General features: G+C 40.5%; 1 protein-coding gene across 1 annotated transcript in view; it reads right to left on the bottom strand.

The window, feature by feature from the left end:
- LOC145345344 (pecanex-like protein 2) overlaps window positions 1-19039 on the bottom strand; it is a 220115-nt gene that overhangs the window by 179654 nt on the left and 21422 nt on the right. Inside the window, exons 3-6 of the mRNA XM_080193158.1 lie at window positions 14271-14388; window positions 12898-12937; window positions 10790-10888; window positions 5516-7244 (exon numbers count right to left, since the gene is read on the bottom strand). Coding sequence (XP_080049284.1) covers window positions 5516-7244; window positions 10790-10888; window positions 12898-12937; window positions 14271-14388 — 1986 coding nt within the window. The remainder of the gene's footprint in view (window positions 1-5515; window positions 7245-10789; window positions 10889-12897; window positions 12938-14270; window positions 14389-19039) is intronic.

Raw genomic sequence — 19039 nt, 5'->3', positions numbered from 1 at the left:
GGTGGTAGACTTCATCCACAAGGGAGGAACAAGCCAGAAGAATCTGGAACTGAAGCCATATCTTAGCCATCAGTGGGAACTGTTGATGGAGGACAGTTGTTCGTTGTGGGGCATGCAGATTATCATTCCCCATTCTTCCCCTTGAAAAGTGCTGGAGCAACAGCATCGAGTGCAGATGAAAGAGGTTAGCCACAATTATGTGTAGTGGCCAAACACAGATGTGAGCATAGAAATAAAAGCAGGCTCGTGTATTATGTTCCTAAATTTGTAAAACATCACCAGCATCCAGGGAAATAGCCAAAAGGCCTTGGGAATGTGTCCAGTAAAAGGCCTATTTGCTGCTGGTGGCCAGCACACACACTCGAAGAGGCCAGAAGTGATATGTATGAAGTCAATGACCACAGAAATGGTCCCCAACAAGCTCAATATCATATTTGCTAGGTTTGGATACCCAGACCAGGTTGCAAGTGACAATGGACCAACTCATTTTGCAGGACTTCACAGATTACATGAAGCTGCAGTCTGTACCCTACCGCTCAGAAATGAATAGCTTAGCAGAGCGTTTGTACTTTGTCCCTGAAGGTTTCACAGGGCGAGGGGACCCTGATGCATAGGTTAAACACATTCTCAAACGTGCACAGGAATACTCTCCATACAACCACCAAATGGTCCCCAGTAACATTGATGTTTGGGAGGCAGTTGCATACAACGTTAGACCTACTGAGTCTGATGAGACAAGAAGAGTGGTGGAGACAAGCCAAGAAGTGCAGAAGGCCCATCGGGCTGAGCGTGCCAAGGTGAGGGCGTTCCAGAAGGGCAAGCTTTGACTTGCCAGGAATGATTCTTTGGGTGAAATAGGGCTTCCAGCCAAGACAGGGCAGTTGTCTGATACCATAGAATCGCAGGATTAGTTGATATGGCGATAGTATGTAGACCATTTTCTTGCAGCCCCACATCAAGGGGTAAGAACTCATCAACAATTTCACAAGTGCTTTGGACAGCGTCAGCATGGGTACCAGAAGAGGGAGGCATGCCTTCTAGTGAGGAAGCTGTGGGGATGCCACTGGCGACCGATGGCACACAGGAAGAGGGTTCACATATGAGGTTTGGCCCAGGCCACAATTGGAGATGAACCAGGTTCATGAAGGCATGGGACCATCATCCCTAGAAAGATTGATCATGTCAATGTAATTATTGCCATAGGGGTTGGACAAAAAACAAAATAGTGACTATGTAAATAATACCATCACATTGCATCTTGTTCATTCTGCATATATGTTTTATAATTGTTGTTACTAACTGTATATAAATAAGTTAGATTATATTTTCTGTTATGGATTATTGTTGATTAAGGGGGAGGAATATTATGTATGTTTGGTGTGTAGCCCTTTAAGAGGTCACATGACCCTTGGTGGTCACGTGATCTTAAGAGTTTGAGATCTGCCTGGGGACCATCCTGCAGGAGTTGGAGCATGGAGCAAGTGAGACCTGTAAGAAAATAACTGTATTCCCGACCTGTGGGTTACACCATAGCACAGAATACACAATAGTCAGCCCATGAGACTACTTTTTGGTACCATATTAATATGTAACAGTCATGATACTTTTTCACACACCTGCGATGTTGCAGTCAGGTGAGGCAAGTTTCGGTTTGCTTGAAAATTCATTGTCCTTTATGTCACAACTGAAAACTAGTAGGCAAAGCTGCAGGCTTGGACTGTTTTCACAATACAGGCTTTTCTTTACAATTATAAACAGGCAAATACCATATTAGGCAAGATGTTGCTGGCTGGAAACTGCAGTTTACCCCCATTTTTCCACCCATACCAAATTATGTTTCACTTCTTACGCTGGTTATAACAGTGTTCAAATGGTTCAACAAACACAGAACAGGGATCTCTGCATCACAGCCAGCCTGCATGCATTTCCCAAACCATCACAAAAAAAATGGAAATGCATCACCAATCTCTCAAAAACCAAGCTTCTGCCTTTAATTGCAGGTCATCCTTCTCAAACTGTCTGCAGTTTTGATATGTTGACAAAACCACCCTTCTTCAAAGTCTCTCCACTGTTATCCAGCTGAGTGGGTCTGTATTTTCCTGGTGATATTCTTCACTATACCATGGTAGATACAGAATCAGATTTTTCTTCAGCTCCTCCTATTTCTCATGCTGCTCCTTGGTGGCTTCATGCAAAAACACAGCATCAGTTTGTATACATATACTGACGACATCCAGCTCTACCACACATCTCTCTCATTCCTCCACTGCCTCTAAATTGTCTGATATCCAGTACTTGATGAAATTTCCTCCAATTAAGTATCAGGAAGATGAAAGCCATTTTCTTCATTTCCAACACAAAATCTGGTCCCTGGTCATGAACTCCATCCCCTATCCTGGTAACTGTCTAAAACTGAACTAGACTGTTTGCAACTTTGGTGCCATATTTGATCCTGAAATGATATTTCAACCATTATTCAGGCCATCATTAACAATATCTATCTGTTAGAACGCCTGACTCTGTCATTACTTATGTTCATATTCTGCTGAAATCCTCATCTGTGCCTTTGTTATATCTATAGACTTTTCTGTTCAACCACTCATGGCCTGCCTCCTGCGTTCTTTCTTCTGCAAACTTAAAGCCATCTAGAACTCTCCTGCCCACGTCTTAAGTCGCGTCAAGTCTCATTCACCCATCACCCTTATGTTTGCTGATCTACATTGACTACATTAAACAACAACTCAATTTTAAAATTCTCATCCTCGTTTTCAAATCATTTCATATCCTCGTCCTTCTTCCTCTCTGGCACCTCTTCTGGGTTGTTTTCATCTTCCATTCTGCCTCTTGATCATCCTTGGCTTTAATTGTTCCACCATTGGCACCTGTGCCTTCAGTTGCTAAGGTTCAAAACTCAAACTCAACCCATCTCCATCCCGTGTCTCTTCTTATGCTCCTTTTACGATGTTTCTTGAAACCTACCTCATTGACCAAGATTTTGGTCTTCTACTCTAATGCTTCCTTATGCAGTTTGGTGTCAAATTTTACTCTAAAACGCTACTATAGAGCACCTTGGAATATTTTACTACATTAAAGGCGCTATACAAGTAAAAGTTGTTGCTGATACTAAAATAGCAAAAACAAAAACAGATATTCCCTACCCGTCAGAGTTGAATTAACCTACTTCCCTAAACAAGCATATTTTACGAATCAAACTTCACACTCCACGTATTTAGTACAATGTACTTACCTCTTACCCTCATTCTACAATCAAATTATATTGTCTTCCCCACTTTGACTGCAGGCTTAAACAAAATGCCCACTATTCTCAAAATGAAAGAGGCCTTTAAAAAATGGGACCATCCTGGGGTTTGTCAGTCATTATTCTGTATCAGCTTGAAGCAACTGGGAAGATATGAAAATCCACAAATACGCTCATCTCATTTTAATATGCAACTTCAAAACAATCCTGTTTTGTTTAAAATTTTTGCAAATTCAATTTGCTTAAAAATAGGATACTTAAACATTACTTATTCCCAGATGTTTTCCGCGAAAAAACACAAGATTCCCAGAAGATAACACAAATATCTGAGGTGAGTCAACATAAGATTCTGTCCAAGTGGTTCCTTAGAAAAGTATAACAGTGAGTATGTCACCGGTTCAGAGTCCCAATAATTTTGGGTGACAAGGTGGTGTGCCATTTACTAATTCACTTCCAACCAAATAAATCAAATTGTGTTTCAGCTGTCAAAGATGTCAGCCATGATTCATTCGGTAGTAACTGAGTTCGAAGGACATGGTATTCAGTCCCATTCCAGAAATATGAGGACAATATCTAAGCTGACATTCCAGGTGCTGTACTGAGCGAATGGTGAGTCCATCTTTCAGATGAGATATTTAACCAAAACCTCACCTGCTCTTTCAAGTCCCCGGCACCACTTTGGAGAAGAGCATTGGTTTTCTTTCCTGAACACATGACTGCGAAGTGCTTTTGAACTTTTGAATGTTTTTCTACATTAAAGTTGCTATGTAAATGCAACTTGGTGCAGTTGCTTTTACATTGTAGAAAAGGCAACCACTTAGTAATTCATTCACCTAACGCGTGACAGTAGGGGCTCCATAACTTACACCAGAGGCTGTTTTTCCAAATAAAATTGAAAGAAACTGCAAGAAATTTTAGATTTTGATATTTTTTGCTTTCAATCAGACCAGATCACGCAGGTGAGTAATAAATAAATTTATCACCAAATATCATTTGCAGAAAGTCAGTGGCCTCAGGATTACAATTCCCAGCAGCCATTCCTCCTGATCCCGAAAAGCTGCAGCAAACCAATTCAAAACAAATGGAAACAGAGACAATGAGCAAGAGTAAGAAAGATGTATATAATGCAGTGTGAACCGCGAGACTAGGACCCATAGTCTGTCATCAGGAGAGGGGGAGAAAGAGAAAATCAGAAGACAGTGCAAGTAGTTTTAGCTTGACACATTTGGCAGGAAGCTTGTGGGGTCATATACGTTTTATATCACAACCTACCCAAGGTTTTTTTTTAAACATACGTGATAAATGAGATAGTAATTGGAAACAAAAGCAAAATACTGTGTATGCTGGAAATCTGAAATTAAACAAAAATGCTAGAAATACTCGGTGTCAAGCAACATCTGTGGAGAGAAACAGGGTTTCAGGTTAAGATTATCTTTCACCAGAACTGAAGAAATATAGAAATATATTAAGCCAGTGGAAGGGGGAAAGGGTACCTCATAACTGGAAACAGTTTCCTTCAAACTTCAGCTAATTTTTTTTTTAGATAAAGGAAAGATAGTTTCTCACAATCTCTCTCATTCTATTGCAGTTTCAGAAATTAACAGAAAGCAAAACACCAAACCACAGCTGCTGCATAACTGAATGCTCGACTTTCCAGAGGTACAAACTGTCCAAAGCCTCCCACGTAAAAAAAGAATAATTTGAATCTGTCCCCTATTCTTCAAATAAATTTTTAAAAACTAGCAAATTCTGTAATAAGCTGCAGAAAAAATTACAACAATAGTTCAGCCAAGTAGTATTGATACAGCCTGGGAAACTGGGTATGGTGTACACACTCAGACAGCAACACCTGAATTCAGCTAACAGCATCCCAGCTCCACATGAAAACAACAAATCCACCCAGGCTCTTGCAAGCATGAGACTTCAAACAAAACCTTACAAGATGTAAAAGATCATTCAATAGAAGCATTTTATCATGTTATTGTGAAAAGTGTTATTAAACGTTGTTTAAACTTTTATTCGAGACATTAGAAATTTCAGTTAGGGAATATTTTTCAAGCTCATTGAATGATTTCTGAAAAGATAATGCAGCACCAACTGATGGCCTGATTGCAAGGTAATGGGAAGTTTCCATTGCAAATAAATAATTCACAACGGAAACATTAACATAAAAGTGTGACAAAAAAAGCAGGAAATAAGATTTTGTAGGCAAATATAAACTTTTTAATAAGATATAGCTGAATGTTCCACTATGCCTATGTGGAAATAACACAAAAGAAAATACACACTAGCAAGTTATTTGAATTTACAAAAACTTTTGAATAAAAACACCCTAACACGATATATACCATACCTCCACCCATGGCACCCGCCTCTTGACAATCATTCGTCCAGCCTGCTGCATTAATTCTTGAGCTATTAATTGACTCCAGTAAGGAAATGAACTCTATAAAGTTTGACTCATTTGGGATTTGCCCTTCTTTGGCCTCTAAGTCAGACTTTGAAGTGGTTAATGTTCTTCCCTGATTGTTGTTGCTCCCTCTGGATGTCCTGCTCAAGACCACATCTGTTCCTCCATCTGCACTAAGGACCCTGATATGTGTTTGCGAAGAGCAATCAGCCACAACTTGCTGCTCGCGTTGCCTCTGGTTTTCTATAAGGCAATGCACAACTTTCAAGAAAGAGTCTGACACAGCTCTAGAGCTGGCCGGTTGATGTGAATTTTGGTAGTTGTGACATGCATGATCTGGGGAACAGCAGGACTGTGAATTAGTACTGGATGAGGTTTCTATTGAAAGATTGTGATGAGATTGGAGACTTGAGGTGCTGCTGAGACTAGTATGATCACTTGTGTCCTCATCTTCACTTTTGTTGTCTTTAGGGACCACTGTAATAGACCAAGATTCATTGCTACCACAAACAGTGGAGTCAGTATTAACATTTACTTGTTTCCTTGACTTCTGCTTATCGTACTGGTGACTAGACAAAGCCTGTTTAAGAAAATTGGAAGACTTTGGTCTTACAGCAAGATCTGTTTTTGATACACACTGCACCCCTTTATTCACATTAACATATAAAAATGATGAGGGTATTAAGTTACCATTATTAATAGTGTCAGTGCTCTTTCGGCCAGCTTCAGGCAGTTTCAATGCAGTAACTGGAATGTCTGATAAATCTGGATCTTGCATATTTGGCAAACTCGGTGTCCGTTTAGGATTCTGAACTGAATTATTTTGATTAGTTCTAGACTGCAAATTCTGAATTAAATCTGTGCTGGAATCCTTATCAAGGTAGAGTTCTACTTCCTCGCGTTCTGTAGGTTTCACCAGACAAAAATTATTAATTGGAATCCTTTCATCGTCAGATTCATTCAAATCATCCTCTTTTGCTCCCAGGTCTGTCACTCTGATTAACGCAGCGTTGGTACTCGGTTCACTTGGAAACTCCTGGTCCCCACATTCAGTATGACCAACACTGTTCCCAAGGGTTTCGTCACTATGATTGGAACATTTCCTGCACATTATATTTTCAGCAGTACTCATTGGTAATGGCTCAGCATTATCTGCATTAGTCACTATTACATTGCACTCAGTCTCTGATGCATTAGGACACTGATGATCTTGGTTTAATTTAGCTATGAACTGTTCTGTAGGTGCTCGTCGTCCTGGAGAACCAGGTGGATCCTTTGCCTCAGTCGGAGCCACCTTAGAATCAGCTGGGTTGGCAGGCACTGATACAGTACAAACTCGAGATGAAACATGATGCTTGATGTTTTTAGAACCATTTAACCGACCCGTAGCACTAAGTGGACAAACAGTAGATTCACACGGGGCAGCAGCTGGGGAAAGGAACAAAGACGCTTCTTCCAAGGTGTCACTCTCTTTTTTGGGTTTTTTGTTGGGCTCTGCATCTTGAGACACTGACTTCTGGTAACAAACTGGGGAATCATAGGGCATCAAGGGTGTTGCACTGTTCAGGTCAAGATCTGCAATAAACACAACTTAGATTTTACCACAACAGGTTGCAACGATATTTAATCCAAGCCAAGGGAATGGATGTAGTGATCTAGTAAAACAAAGTGTAAATTTTTTTTTAATCAAAGCAGATTGGCCTAGATTAATCCCACTTCAAATAATGCACTCATTCCTGTTTCTTTGGAAACTAGTTTAATAAAGAGATGGTGATCATACACCATTTTATTTAATATTAGTTTGGTACATAAAGAGAAGAGATTTTTATTAGGATAGAGGGACATGGAGATCACCTTTATTAAGGAAAGGGTGATATAAAAACACAAACTTATAGCATAGAATGAGACCATTGGTCCCATCATGCCTGAACTGGCTCTTTGAAATCAAAGTTGTGTTTCGACCCACACTCTTGTTTTTTGTGTGTAATCCTGTAAGTCCCTCATTATCAAGGACCTGTCAAATTCTCTTTAAAATTATGGGAATCAGCTACCATCACCTTTTCAGGTATAGTGTTCCCCCAGTAACTGAGGGAATAAATTTTACCTCACCTCTTCACTGGATCTTTTCCGAATGATTTTGTCCCTATGACCTTTGGTCATTAACCCACTCAGAGAGACTATTCATTCCTATTTACTTTATCAACGTCTCTCATCATCCTGAAAACCTCTATTAAGTCACCTTCTCTGATGTTAAAAGAACAATCTTGACTTTTCCAACCTCCTGACAATGAAAATCCCTTATCCCTGATAACATCCTGGTAAACCTTCTCTGTACCTTTTCCAAGGTCTTTACTTCTTTCCTGAAGTGTAGTGTGCTGAATTGTCCACAATGTACAAGAACTGAGACCCAACCAATGTTTTGTAAATGTTGAGTATGATTTCTTTGTTTTTATACCCTATCCCTCTCTTTAGAGACCCAAGTAACTTCATCAACCCACCCTGTCACCTTTAAGAATGTGTGCCTAGACATCTAGATTTTACTCATCTGCTCTTCTCAAAATTATTCCATTTATAAAATACAGCCCAAAAGCAATATAGTATGTGCTCCCAGTGTGCATGTTTTTTGGGGGGTGGGGGAGGCATACAAAATAGGGTAGGAGCCCACCTCACTACCTTTGCACCCATCACCAGCTCTCCCCCATAATATTAGGGCATGGACCATGGACAGGTGCCAAAAGCTGACAGCCTACCCACCACATTCAAATAACTAATCAAGGGTCAGTTACACTTATCAAGCCTAGTTACCCTGATAATACATTGTCCATGCCATAAAACATTTGGTGTGGACAACCTGTGGCACAGGGCAGCCTGAATTAGAAACAAAACTCTTCAGTTCTTAGCCCCCCACCCCCTTAAAGCCCTCCCCTCTTTCCTATCTGTCTGCAGACTTAAATCCACCCTCAATTGCTCTCTGTCTAGTCTGCCCAAAGCAACCCTACCCAATACTTTGGACTTACCTGCTCTGGGAATCCACGGGCCTTCTCCTACAGACCAGGCAATAACCACCGACACTATCTTGGTGTTTAACCAATCTAAATTGGTCTGCAGCTCCAGAATACAGGGCCTCCCGCTCCCCGCCGAAGTCCCACTTGGCCCTCATTTAGCCTGCCTGCAGCATTTTATGGGAACAATACTGCAAGCTATCTCAATGTATCCACCACCACCACCTTTTGCCTCATGTCATTGGATCAATTTTATTATTTATTCCACCTCTTCTCAGAATCAGCGCAGAAGGAAGTTATTTGACCACACTGTCTCTACACTGGCTCTCCAAACAAGCAATATGACTTTGTGCCAATCCCCTGCTATTTCCCTACACCCGCACACATTGTTTCTATTCAGGTAATCATTCAATGCTCTTTATGAGCAGAACAGTTTCTCCCTATCTACTCTGTCCAGCTCCCTTATGATTTTGAACATCTCCATCAAATTTCCTTTTAGCCTTCTTCTCTCCAAGGAGAACAGTCTCAACCTCTCCAATCTATACTCATAAGGTTTCTCATCCCTGGAACCACTCTTGTAAACCTTTTCTGCACTCTCTTCAATGCATTCACATATTTCCTATAGTGTGGCTGTATACAATATTCCAGCAGAGGTCTAACGAGTGTTCTGTGTACATTCAGCATAATGTCCTTGCTCTTGTACTCTATGCCACTATTAATAAAGCCCTCCAATTGAGGTACCAGCTTCAATGAACTATGTATACATACACCCAGGTCCCTCGGCTTCTGTACCCACTTAAGAATTTTACCGCTTATTTTGTACTGTTTCTCCATGTTCTTCCTACTAAAATGCATCACTTCACACTTCTCTGCATTATGCTTTATCTGTCACCTATCTATGTCATTTTGATGTTCTACATTGTCCTCTTCATACTTTATAATATTTGCAAGTTTTGTATCATCTACAGACATTAAAATTGTTCCCTGCACACCAAGCTCTAGATCATTAATATACTTCAGGAAAAGCAAAAGTCCCAATATTGACCCATGGGGAACACTACTACAAATCTTGCCCCTGCTTGAAAAATATCCATCGACTGTCACTCTGTTTCCTATTATTCAGCGAATTTTGTATCCATGTTGCTACTGTCCATTTTATTCTATGAATTGTAAGTATTCTCAAGTCTGTAACGCAGCACTGCATCGAAAATCCACGTATGCCACATCAACAGCATTACTTCATCGCCCCTTTTTGTTAACTCCTCAAAAAACCTCAGTTATTTAAACATGATTTCCCCTTTGGAAATCATTAAATCCTGCAGTGCAGAAGGAGGCAATTCGACCCAGAGTCTGCACTGACTGCAATCCCACCCAGGCCCTATCCCCACGCAATTACTCCAGCTGGTCCTCCTGACACTGAGGGGCAATTTACCACGGACGATCCACATAACCGCACATCCTTTGGCCTATGGGAGGAAACAGTAGCACCCGGAAGAAACCCCACAGACACGGGGAGAACATGCAAACTCCTCATAGACAGTGACCCAAGCTAGGAATCGAACTCAGGTCCCTGGTGCTGTGAGGCAGCCTGCTAACCAGTGTGCCACCATGCCACCCATAAATCCATGCTGGCTCTTCCTAATCAAGCCACATCCCACCTGACTACGAATTCTACCTTGTATAATTGTTTCTAGAAGGTTGCTCGCCATGATGTTAAACATTCCCCTTAATTCCATCCATTTTCCTAATTAGCCTCCTTCATGTCACTTCATTGACCTTTCAAAAGTTCAATACATACAATATCTTACTACCTTGATCAATCTTTGCTGCCACCTGATCAAAGAGTTCAATCAGGTTAGTCAGACATGATTAACCTTATAACAGATTAATGCTGGCTCTCCTTGGTAAATTTATGCTTTTCAAATGGAGGTTTCTTGGGGAGGGTGGGAGGCAGTGTACAGGAATCATCTTTATTGGAGATAATATGATAACAAACCAATTTCAAATGGTGGGATATTGTATGGGGTCTGACATGTCTATTTTAATGCACCTTTAAAAGCAGTATCATACTTGCCATCAGCAGAGACAGGAAGAGGTAGACATGATAAGAATATTTACCTTCTCTTTCTCCCCCTAACATTAAAAGAGCTTTGTAAGTTGGTTCATGTGAGAAGACAGTGCTTTCCTGAGGTGCAGTGAGTCTTCTGAAGTCTTTCTCTGGAATATGCAAAATCATCAGTATTAACAATGCATTCAGAGTATGTTATGCAACATTCAATCTTCTTCAAATTCATGAAATTAAAATGATTTAAAGGACTCTTTAAATTTACTCGTTAGAGTTTAGAAGAATGAGGGGAGATCTCATTGAGACGTATAAGATGATGAATGGGATGGATAGGATAGAGGTGGAAAGACTCTTCCCGCTCAAAAAAGACAGTAGGACTAGGGGGCACAGCCTCAAGATAAAAGGGGGGGCGGTTTAGAACGGAGTTGAGGAGGAACTTCTTCACTCAAAGGGTGGTGAATCTCTGGAATTCTCTGCCCATTGAAGTGGTGGAGGCTGCCTCGCTAAATATTTTTAAGACGCGGGTTGATGGGTTTTTGATAGGAGAGGGGATTAAGGGTTATGGGGAGAGGGCGGGAAAGTGGAATGAGCAGCGACAGATCAGCCATGATCTTATTGAATGGCGGGGCAGGCTCGAAGGGCTGGATGGCCTACTCCTGCTCCTATTTCTTATGTTCTTATGACTGCAATTTTTGTTTCAATTCTCTACAGTAACATTACACTCTGCACTCTCCTTTCCTTCCCTATGTACGGTATGCTTTGTCTGTCTCGCGCGCAAGAAACAATGCTTTCACTGCATACTAATACAGGTGACAAGAATAAATCAAATTTAAGATATATATTGCATATTACTAATATTAAACAGGGCAATGACGGATACAGAATTTGTTCAAAACAATTCTGATGATGAGTCACACTGCCTTCATCCAATGGGACCAATGTTACTTGTGTTATTGATTCTTCAGTAAGTATACCCTTCATAACAGCCTGGAACTATATGTATAACTTTGTAGTCCTTTTGTGATCAAAAATTACACACTTTGCCTTTTTAATTAACTCTCTGCATGTGAGCGCTGCTGGCTGGACCAACATTTATTGCCAATCCCTAGTGCCCTCTGAGAGGGTGGTGAGCCACCTTCTTGCACTACTGCAATCTATGTGCTTTATAAGACCCTAGTCAGACCCCACTTGGAGTACTGTGTGCAGTTCTGGTCGCCTCATTACAAGAAAGATGTGGAAGCTATTGAAAGGGTGCAGAGGAGATTTACAAGGATGTGGCCTGGATTGGGTGGCATGCCTTATGAGGATAGGTTGAGGGAGCTAGGTCTTTTCTCCCTGGAGAGACGAAGGATGAGAGGTGGCCTGATAGAAGTGTATGAGATGTTGAGGGGTATAGATCGGGTGGATTCTCAGAGGCTATTTCCCAGGGCTGAAATGGTCGCTACGAGAGGACACAGGTTTAAGATGCTGGGGAGTAGGTACAGAGGGGATGTCAGGGATAAGTTTTTCACTCAGAGGGTGGTGGGTGAGTGGAATCGGCTGCCCTCGGTGTGGTGGAGGCGAACTCGTTGGGGTCTTTTAAGAGACTTCTAGATGACTATATGGGATTTAATGGGATTGAGGGTTATAGATAGGCCTAGTAGGTAGGGATATGATCAGCGCAACTTGTGGGCCAAAGGGCCTGTTTGTGTTGTAGTTTTCTACATTCTACGTGGTTAAGTGCTTCCACAATGCTGTTGGAAATGGAATTCCAGGATCTTGACCCGTGACAGTTTCTAAGTCAAAATGGTGCAGGAACTGGAGCAGAACTTGGAGGTGGTTGTGTTCCTATGTTGACTCTCCTTGGTAAATATATGATCTTCAGATGGAGGTTTTTTGGGGGGAGGGCTGGCAAGTATGGGGGGGAGGGGGGGGCGGGCGGGCGAGCGAGCGAAGGGGGACGAGCGCGTGAGCGTGTGTGTTTTGATAAGGGGGGGGGGGCGCGTGCGTGTATATGTAAGAAGCAAGTTGGCTTAAGATAACTGGCATTCATGTTTCAGAGAAGGTTCCATAACGCACATCAGGTTTAGTAGGTTTGTGGAATTTTAAAGCATCTGGGCCAAGAAACAGTAAGGAAACAACCTTATAATGGATAAAAACAGTAGAAGGGAAGTTCACATACCTTTGAGTGCTTCTGCGTCTTTAGGATTTGTCGGCAGATCCTATTTGAAAGGAGCAAAGGTTTCAGTACATTATCTAAAAGGTGAGAGAGTTCGGTTGATTGGCCATGCTAAATTGCCACTTCATCTCAGGAGACTAGCAGGGTAGATATGTGGAGTTGCAGGGACAGGACCAACATAGGCTTGTTTTCAGTGCTGGTTTGATGGGCCAAATGGCCTGCTTATGCATGATAGGGATTCTATTCCATGATTAGGAACAGACTGAAAAAGCCATGGTGTTGCTCAAGTGCCTGCCAATATTTTATCTTAAAAAATCCGAATCTTGGTACAAAATTAAGCTTTCTTCTAAAACTCAGCTCTCTGTCTTTCTGTTAAATGTGAGGAATTACAATGCTGCTTAATTCATATTAGTTTGGGTGTAAAAATCATTCAATTTCTTTGGAAGTCAGTCAATCTGAGACGATTGCTGTTTTGAGCTGCAGACAAATTTTCCTCAAACTCACTCAAAACCCATTGGATTAATAGGTCATGCTAATTTGAAGAGGTATTTGGACTATTCACCACTCTGTCTACTTAAATTTAAAACAAATGACCAAAACAAACATATTATCATTTTTTTTCTATTTATTTAGGGATGTTTGTGGATGAACTTTGATGGCATTCAAGAAATTAGCTGGGGAAGAATAACAGTGTCTAACCGGAACAGGAAGTGAAACTGATTCATCACTTTCAGATATTGTCATTTCAACTATGCAAACTGATTTAACTGCTTGCAAATCCTTTCAGCGAGTTTCTTGGCTATCATAAATAAACATTGCTCAATAAAAATATATTTTGTCCAAGAACAGAAATATAGGAAAAAAAGAAAACCAAGGTATTTTTAAAATAATGGCCTTAATTCCTCCAACTTGATGGCAACCTTTAACAACAGATTTTTCAAAAATTGATGGATAAAGTATTAACCATTTTTTGAATCGGAATCTCCAACATTTACCAATATTTAGGTAGATAGGCAGGGTTACAGTGATGGAATTCCTAATTGTTAACGAAAATTGCCTACATCCTCTTTCTGAATTAGAAATGAATGGAATAATTTACAAACGACCACTGTCAGGACAGTTAATATTCACCACAGTATTACATGCAGATACACAAATACTACACACAATTTGATTTGTGTATCAAAAATAAATGTATTTATTTTCTCACAAAGCCCAGCTCTCTCACTACACTACTGCAAAAATGGAGGAACTCAGTCCATGAAACTGAAATACTGCATGAAAATGAATCAGCACAAAAATTGACAAATGCATTCCTGCTACATCAAGCAAAATAATTCATTTTATAAACTGCACTGTGTCATCAAGGTACTTACAGAGTCGTCACTAGCCCCAGGGTCCAGCATGGATTGCAAAGAGCTGTGGCAAACTGGTTGCTTTGAACTATCCCTGTTGAAGTCAGCCAACTGAATATCTTGCACACGATTCCTGTGACTTCAGCAAGATACAGTCAATCAGAAAGGGTAAGCCAAAAATTCAGCCAGATATCAAAACGTTTACTAGGAAGATCTGTGACACCATAGTTGGGATATAGACAAGGTGTTACAGTAAAATACATCTTACCAATCCTTCACAACTTATGAAAGACTCAAATGCTGAACTAATCTGTATAAATAATTTAGCAATGTATTGCATATTAACTAATTGTTATGATCTAGAATGCACTGTCTGGAAGGAAGTTGAAAGTAGATTCAATAATAACTTTCAAAAGGGAATTGGATAAATAATTGAAAACAAAAAAGAGGGTTATGGTGAAAGAGGAGAATGGGACTTATTGGAAAACTCTTTCAAAGAGCCAAAATGGGCATGACAGGGCAACATCATCATCTTTACTCAAGATTCTAGGAACACTGCACACTTAAGACACTATAACGAAGCTGAATATTTTTCCATATCAGATAGGCACATGTAAATCAATGTCTACAATTTCAGATTTTAACTCCTTCATCCATTCGTAGACACGCAGGGTAGAATAGGTGTAGGGTGATGCGGCGGCGCGGGCTTGTTGGGCCAAAGGGCCTGTTTCCTGTGCTGGGTTGTTCTTTGTATCCCTAAGGACTGCTCACAGAATACATTAATGAACTGACCTAAAGGGAGGATCGATTTCATTTGTGAACCGGAAGTTCCGCACTGATCTCTCTGAAGTCAGCAATTTACCTTGAAAATAGCTACATGCTCATCAATTGGCTACTGCTCTGATTTCAGGGGTATTGCAGGGTTTGAAAATTATGCAAAGTGACATTAATGACTTTTCCCTACAGCACCAACACAGGACATTTGGTCCAACTGGCCCAGGTCAGTGCTTATTCTCCATACAAGTACCATCAAAACTCTTTTCATCTAACCCATGTAGCATAATCTTCTATTCTTTGCTCCCTCGTAATTATCCAGCTTCCGCTTAAATGTATGAATGCTTTTTGCTCAACTACTGCCGATGGTAGTGGATTCCATATTCTCACCACTCTCTGGGTGAATAAATTTCTTCTGAATTCCCTATTCAAATAATTAGTAAATATCTTATATTTATGGCTTTAGTTTTGGTCTATGCCAGAATTTGGAACATCTCTCTGCCCATGCTGTCAAACCCTTTCAAATTTTTAAATACATCTGAGAAGTCACGCTCAGCCTTCTCTTTATTTTTTGAAAGAAATCAGCCCCAGCCTGATCAGTCTTTTCTGATAACTGAATGTGAAAAGAAAAGATTAGTGAAGACAAATGCAAGTCCTTTACAGTCCAAAAAAGAACAAAGGAATAGCAATGTAATTAAGCAACTACTTTAGATCTATCTTCACAGAGGAAGACAAATAACTTCCCATGGTCTAGTGAAGAGGAGAAATTCAAGGAATTAGTATTACCTAAAAAATACTGCTGGAGAAATTAATAGCACTGTAAGTCGCTAAATTCCCAGGACCTGATAATCTCCATCCCAGGGGAGAAAAGGATGTGCCCAGGGTATGAAAGGATAAGACCATGGAAATAGTAGATACATTGGTTGTCACCTTTCAAAATTCTGTGAATTGTGGAACAGACATGGCAGATTGGAGGATGGCAAATGCAACCCTACTACTTAAAAAAGCAGGGAAGGAGAAAACAGGGAAAGACAGACTGGTTAGCCTAACATCAGTAACAGGAAAATTGCTAGGGTCAATTATAAAGAATATGATAACAGGACGCTTAAAAACAATCAACAAGATTAGACAAAGTCAACATGGATTTATGAATGAAAAAATCACATTTGGCAATCTTACTGGAGTTTTTCAGGACACAATTAGCAGGATAGATAAGGGAGAACCAGTGGATGTGGTGTATTTGGATTTTCAGAGGGCTTTTGCTAAGGGCTCATTTTACAGGTTAGTGTGCAAGATTGGGGTATTTGAGAAAATATATTGACATAGATTGAGAATTGGTGAGCATGCAGGAAAGAAAGAGTAAGAATAAATGGGTCTTTTTTGGAGAGCCAGGCAGTGACTAGTGGAATCCCAAAGGATTCAGTGCTTGGGTCCCAGTTATTCACAATATACATCAATGATTTAGATGAGGGAAATAAATGTAATATTTCCATGTTTGCTGATGATATAAAATTTGGTGGGAACATGGTGGAGGAGGATGTAAAGAGGCTTCAAGGTAATTTAGACAAGTTGAGTGAGCAGATGCAGTATAACGTAGATGAGTGTGAAGTTATTCATTTTAGTAGAAAAACAGAATGGTAGTGTATTATGTAAATGACGATAGATTGGAAAATGTTGATGTACAAAGGGACCTGGGTGTCAATATACACCAGTCACTGGAAGCAAGTTGTAGTAATTCATCCAAATTCCAGTTTCATATCACTAGAATGCTTTATTGTGCACTACTGTGGCTTACAGTCAGGTTGTCTTCACCTTGAGACCTGCCGCACCGTCCAAGCTTAAAAACCCCTGCTGACTGCTTCTCATTAGGAAAGCATCTGCTTGCTCAATAAGGCAGCTCACACTTCACAAAGCAGATCTATTGATGCTCTCTTGTGGCCGTCATAACACAAGCATGCAGGCTCAGCAAGCAGTTCTGAATCATTGCAAGAGGGCTTGAGTACAGGAGCAAGGATGTCATACTGCAACTGTACAGGGCCTGAAACCACACCTGGAAAACAATGTGCCATTTTGGTGTCCTTAACTAAGTAAGGATACACTGCTATAGAGGGAGAGTAACAGAGATTCAGCAGGCTGATTCCTGAGATGACAGGATTATTGGGTTGAGATTGAGTTGGCTAGACCTGTATTCACTGGAGTTTAGAAGAATGAGAGGGGCTCTCATTGAAACATCTGAAATTCTGATGGGGCTGAACAGACTGGATGCAGGGATGATGTTTCCTCTGGCTGGGGGTGGGGGGGGAAGGGGGTCTAGAACAATGATTCACAATGTCAGGATATGGGTTTGGCGATTTAGGAGAGATGAAGAGAAGCTTCCTCACTCAGAGGATGATGAGCTTGTGGAATTCTCCATCACAGAAGGTTGTGGAAGCCAAGTCACTGAATATATTTAATAAAAAAGATATATTTCTAGACTATAAAGGCTGTAGAGAGGGGTTGGGGGAATGGAAAAATGGAAGAGGGAAGATTTGGACTCATGGACATGTAACCTGGCATTCTTGGTGTGATGGGGTGAATCAATCAGGGTAAGAAATTGATGACCTAAACGGTGGGGTCAATATCGTCCAAACATAGGTCCACCTCAGGATGTTACCTGGCTGAGACCTTACAGGATTCTGATTCACTTACAACATTTCAACTATTTCCAGGGAGGCTCTTTTATAATTTGCCCATAGCTACAGCATTGTCAGTAGACATGGGGCTCACCACTGAAAAGCTTTTCCTGCTACAGAATCACACATTTGCCATGCACAATGCCAGCACTTTAAATTTCAATTACAATCGCCTGAGAAATAGGACTAAGCAAGAGAGCAGAAGTGGTGCCCACTTTATTTCACCATCTGGAATGGTATCTTCTCCAGTGCCATATCATCAGTTTTAGATGGAGACCAGAACTTTCTCAGTGCTCCAAACGTGGTCCAACCAAGATTCTATACAAATTTAACAAAACTTCTCTGTTTTTGAATGCTACTTTTCTACACATTAAACACAGTGCTTTAATTTGGATTTTTTTTACCCCATGGAAAATTTCTGCTCCCAGACCTTGATTTTGAATCCACTAGCTCAGTGCACAGTAAGTCAAGGAATGGGATTGCACAGTGTCATGATTTTGCTCTTCTGGTCTGCACCGGTAGACAAGCCAGTGGAACTTTTACATCCCAGAGCTTTTCGGTCTGTCACACTCTTTTGCGCTGAGACAATGATTTAACTTGACGTAAGCAGCTGTATTTTTACCATTTATTTAATTTTCTTGCAATGTTTCCCATGAAGCCAATGACTTGAGATGTTTCGGTAAATGTACAAAGATACAGAATGCTTTGCTGGAAAACAAGAAGGGTGGTGATTCTGGAGTAATGACTAATTCACTGATGGTTTTGCATTTCTTATAAGCAAAAGAATTTAGATTATACTTTTGTTAAAATATAAGGCCTTTGTCTCTGATCAGTCCTTTGGTAAAAGGTGTGCTTGTAAGGTCGATTTATTGAAATAGGATATCACTCAGCAGCTAGGAAGCTCAATCTGGGCGAGATCATGCTACCTGATGTGCATCATTTGCATTAGCTGGAAAAAACCTTTTTAAAATTAATAATTAGATAATGACAGTAATTATCTGAAAAGAGCTATATTAAACACTACATAACTGACATAAAATGTTGGTGAAAGAAGGAGGAGAATTTAAAATAACTGTCATGATTCTGTTTGCACATGAATACAATGTCTGATTGCAGGAGTCAGAATGTGCCAGTTTCACCACAAACAGTCAATATTCACACTGAAGAAATAATTCAAACAGTCACACTGCACTTAGAAGTGAGTGTTCTCCCAAGGAATTGCTCCTGGATCGATGAGTGTAGTTCTTGCTGCTACCCATTATTGCTAAGTGATGCTTAGCATAATGTTCACAGAAGCTCTTTCTCTCCTACGTCTGCTCTCTCAAATCTTCCCCCTTTTGTTAA

This window comes from Carcharhinus amblyrhynchos, chromosome 7 (assembly GCF_965287045.1).
Source record: "Carcharhinus amblyrhynchos chromosome 7, sCarAmb.v2.hapA, whole genome shotgun sequence".
Taxonomy (NCBI): Eukaryota; Metazoa; Chordata; class Chondrichthyes; order Carcharhiniformes; family Carcharhinidae; genus Carcharhinus; species Carcharhinus amblyrhynchos.
This window is presented reverse-complemented; position numbering and strand designations above follow the sequence as displayed.